Genomic DNA, 1781 nt, shown 5'->3' with positions numbered 1-1781 from the left:
TGTGGGGCAGTATGCCTATGCCTATAATTCCAGCACTTAGGAGGTAAAGGCAGACAGAGCAGAAACAAGGCCATCCTCGGTTATACAGTGAGTTCAAGGCCAGTCTAGACTACACAATACCAAAAAAGAAAAAAAAAAGAGCAAGGAAAAAAAGAGCTAAGAGCAGGGGCTCATATCAACTGTAGCCTATAGGGGCATCACAGTTCCTACACTTACTGTGTGGTCTTTTTCACTTGTTTTTGTTTTGTTTTTTTTATTTTTTATTTATTAATTAAAATTTTCCACCTCCTCCCATTTCCTTCCCACTCCCCCATTTGTTTTGTTTGTTTGAGATAGGGTCTCACTATGTAGCTCTGGCTGTCCTGGAACTCGCTCTGTAGACCAAGCTGTTTGGAATTTATAGAGATTCACCTGCCTCTGTCTCCCAAGTGCTGGAAGCCACCACCGCCTGGCTTCGGCTGTGTGAGCTCGAACCATGTACACAAACGCTGTGTATCATTTAAGTGAACAAATAGGAAATGAGTAATAAACTGACCTCAGATGCTAGCGGCCGATCAGTCGTCACACAGAGGGCAGCTGAAAGCGCTGCCTTGTTCACCTGCTTGCTCATCTCCTCCTCCCCCCACTACAGAGTCAGCCCCAGCCTGCCTGCCCACTGCTCTATCCTTAATTCCTAGCACAGCGCTGGACGAGGCAACCAGGCCTCCTCTCACATCCGGGACCATGGAGCTGGGGAACTATCATGGGCTAGAAGTAAGAGGCTCACCAATCTGCTTCTCCAGAGCAGCTGCTTCACAGATGGTTGCCCGGGGTAGGATGCCAGGGTCAGTAAAACTGGTCTGCAGGAGGCAGCTCATGACGAAGAAGAAGAGGACGGCAGCGATGATGGGGACAGCCAGGGTCAGTCTGCGGGCCAGGTAGGGACAGCTAGGAGAGAAGAGAGCTCAGGTTACCCCAGGGCTGCTTCTCCCTGAAGTGCAGCGGGAGCTGAGTGCAGCTACTCCCCATAGTGCCCAGAGCAGACATTACTAGTTAATCCTGGACTTCTTCCAACAGCAGATGAGAACAACAGATATTCTCCCTCATCCCAGCCAGCAAGCAGATCCCTCTTCCTCCATCCCTTCCTGCCAACAGGAACTTGCCAGATAGCCCAAACTGGCCGTGAACTCTTGATTTTTCTGCCTCCACCTGAACACACACTCACACACCTAGCCTTCTTTAAGGCAGCACACACTTGTATTTCCAGCACTCAGAAAGCCCAAGCAGGAAAATCAGGAGTTCAAGGCCATCCTTCACACAGAGTAAACTCAAGGCTAAGCTGGGTTATATGAGACCCTGCCTCAAAAACAAAAATAAATAAAAACAAACCAACAAGGAATTACTGCTGCTCCAGGGCAGTCTTTAGGAGTTGGCACCATGGCTAAAGACATCAAGACCAAAATCAAGAACTACAAAACTGCCCCCTTTGACAGCCGCTTCCCAAACCAGAACCAGATCAGGAACTGCGGGCAGAACTATCTGGACTTCCACCGCAGCGAGAAGGCAATGACCGCAAGTGTGAGTAGTACCGGCGTGTACACAAGTCCCTCTGCCCCGTATCATGGGTCTCAGCCTGGGATGAACGCAGAGCAGAAGGCACATTTCCTGAGAAGATCTGACCTGGCTCCACCCACCTCTCCTCTGTTCGCTCTCCTCTCCCCATACAGTAAAGGGGGACCTGGGTATATGATGGTCCCTACTCTGGGACCCTGAATCATGATGCAACATCTAATAAAATTTCA

General features: G+C 49.7%; 1 protein-coding gene and 1 pseudogene across 1 annotated transcript in view; one reads left to right on the top strand and one right to left on the bottom strand.

Annotated features, from left to right (window-relative positions):
- Zdhhc18 (zinc finger DHHC-type containing 18) overlaps positions 1-1781 on the bottom strand; it is a 34842-nt gene that overhangs the window by 24220 nt on the left and 8841 nt on the right. The window contains exon 3 of the mRNA XM_005353094.2: positions 767-927. Coding sequence (XP_005353151.2) covers positions 767-927 — 161 coding nt within the window. The remainder of the gene's footprint in view (positions 1-766; positions 928-1781) is intronic.
- Positions 1382-1762, top strand: LOC101979101 (annotated as a pseudogene).

The sequence above is a fragment of the Microtus ochrogaster genome, chromosome 10 (genome assembly GCF_000317375.1).
Source record: "Microtus ochrogaster isolate Prairie Vole_2 chromosome 10, MicOch1.0, whole genome shotgun sequence".
NCBI lineage: Eukaryota > Metazoa > Chordata > Mammalia > Rodentia > Cricetidae > Microtus > Microtus ochrogaster.
Note: the sequence above shows the minus strand (reverse complement) of the source record. Positions and strands in the feature narration are given on the sequence as shown.